The sequence below is a fragment of the Photinus pyralis genome, unplaced genomic scaffold, assembly GCF_008802855.1.
Source record: "Photinus pyralis isolate 1611_PpyrPB1 unplaced genomic scaffold, Ppyr1.3 Ppyr1.4_LG4, whole genome shotgun sequence".
NCBI classification, from domain to species: Eukaryota; Metazoa; Arthropoda; class Insecta; order Coleoptera; family Lampyridae; genus Photinus; species Photinus pyralis.
Genome location: NW_022170511.1, coordinates 21,384,228 through 21,385,892, shown reverse-complemented (window position 1 = coordinate 21,385,892; position 1,665 = coordinate 21,384,228). Strand labels below are relative to the sequence as shown.

Genomic DNA, 1,665 nt, shown 5'->3' with positions numbered 1-1,665 from the left:
CTTCAATGGAGATTAGCAATAATTGAAACGTTGGTGGGGACAAAGCTGCGATATAAGTAAGAACTCCTACGGGAACTAACATCGGTAGTCAAAATGGACGACTGCGACAAAGTAGTTTTGAATAGCAAAGCGCAGTCACTCCTTAATTCGTTAATTACTAACCTCGGCATCGAAAATTATACCTTAAATATTACGCGGGGCAATGCGAAAGGGGATAATTACTTGGGTGTTATCGGTAAGATTCATGTGAAAACTGAAGGTGCAACTTGGAATTGGATTATTAAGTGCGCTCCGGAGGCAAGTCAGTTCCGAACTACTGTTCCGGTCGCCAAAGTGTACCAGCGGGAGGTGTACGTCTACGAAAAAATTTTAGCCGAGTACCAGAAGTTCCAGGAGGAAAAAGGAGTAACGACACCATTTCGGTCATATGCAAAATACTACACTTCTCTATTAGAAGAGCCATTTGAGACTATAATTTTGGAGGACATGAAAGCAGTGGGTTACAAACTTTACAATCGACAAGAGCCTTTGGACTACCATCACGCTTTGTTGGCGATACGCGAATATGGACGTTTTCATGCTTTTTCTTTTGCGATTCGTGATCAAAAGCCCGATTTGTTCCATGAATTTCAACAAAATGTGCCAGAAGTCTTCTACGACCTCTTAGTCAATAGCGAGAGCAGTAGGCAACTAATACAATATCAATGTAACCAAATTAGAGACTCTATTAGTCAGATAGACAGCAAACGTGCCTATGATAACTTTTCAAAATTTCAAGATCACATGCTTGAACTTGTGAAAAAACTGGTGACAGTAGAAGCTGCAGGTCCTTATGCTGTTATCTCTCATGGTGACTGTTGGATAAACAATTTTCTCTTCAAGTATTCGGTATAACCAGCTATTTAAAGATAAATACTACTGCTTATTATTTCAGAAATTGCAGAAATCCCCAACGGATATGTGCTTGATTGATTGGCAAATGGCTCGAGTTGGTTCTCCAGTTTTAGATCTATCGTGTTTTCTTTTTACGTCTACGGATAAGCAGTTACGCGATCAGCATTACGACAGTCTAATTAAGGAATATTACGACAGCCTTTCTTCGTTTTTAATCGAACTAGGAAGTGATCCTGAAGTGCTTTTCCCCTTTAACATTTTACAGGAGCATTTGAAAATTTTTTCCGTTTATGGTTTATTTATGGCTATTCAAAGCCTTTATTTCATGGTGAGTGGAGAAGATGAAATTCCCGATGTACATAATTTCACGAGTGAAGAAGAAGGAATGGTACAGATGAAATATGTTCCGAAGAATATAGATCGATATACTTCTAGAATTCGAGATGTTGTCGTAGATTTTGAGAAGTTTGGTTACAACTTTTAAGTAGCTCTTAATTATGATATGCGGATTTCCACACGCACGTTCCTAATCTAATCTATTTACCCGTAATAACAAAGGATCGATTTTTATTTATAATTACTACTCCGTCCTTTCAAGGCCTGTTTTAATGCGAAATTTCTTTGACAGTTATTGAACAAACAGTGTGTATAAGACAAATAGAATAAATTCGATAAAAGAAACGTTCGGATACGTCAAATAGTATTTTTTCTCAACTATACTTTTTAAACAGAGCGTGTTATGTAGCAGTGGCCAATGCCAGCATTCTTTTT

The 1,665-nt window shown here is 37.7% G+C and overlaps 1 protein-coding gene across 1 annotated transcript; it reads left to right on the top strand.

The window, feature by feature from the left end:
* On the top strand, positions 1-1,665 carry LOC116169950. Its single transcript, XM_031486162.1, has 2 exons — positions 1-888; positions 935-1,665. Exons 1-2 carry the CDS (start codon positions 94-96, stop codon positions 1,376-1,378), a joined length of 1,239 nt encoding a protein of 412 aa, XP_031342022.1. The 5' UTR covers positions 1-93; the 3' UTR covers positions 1,379-1,665.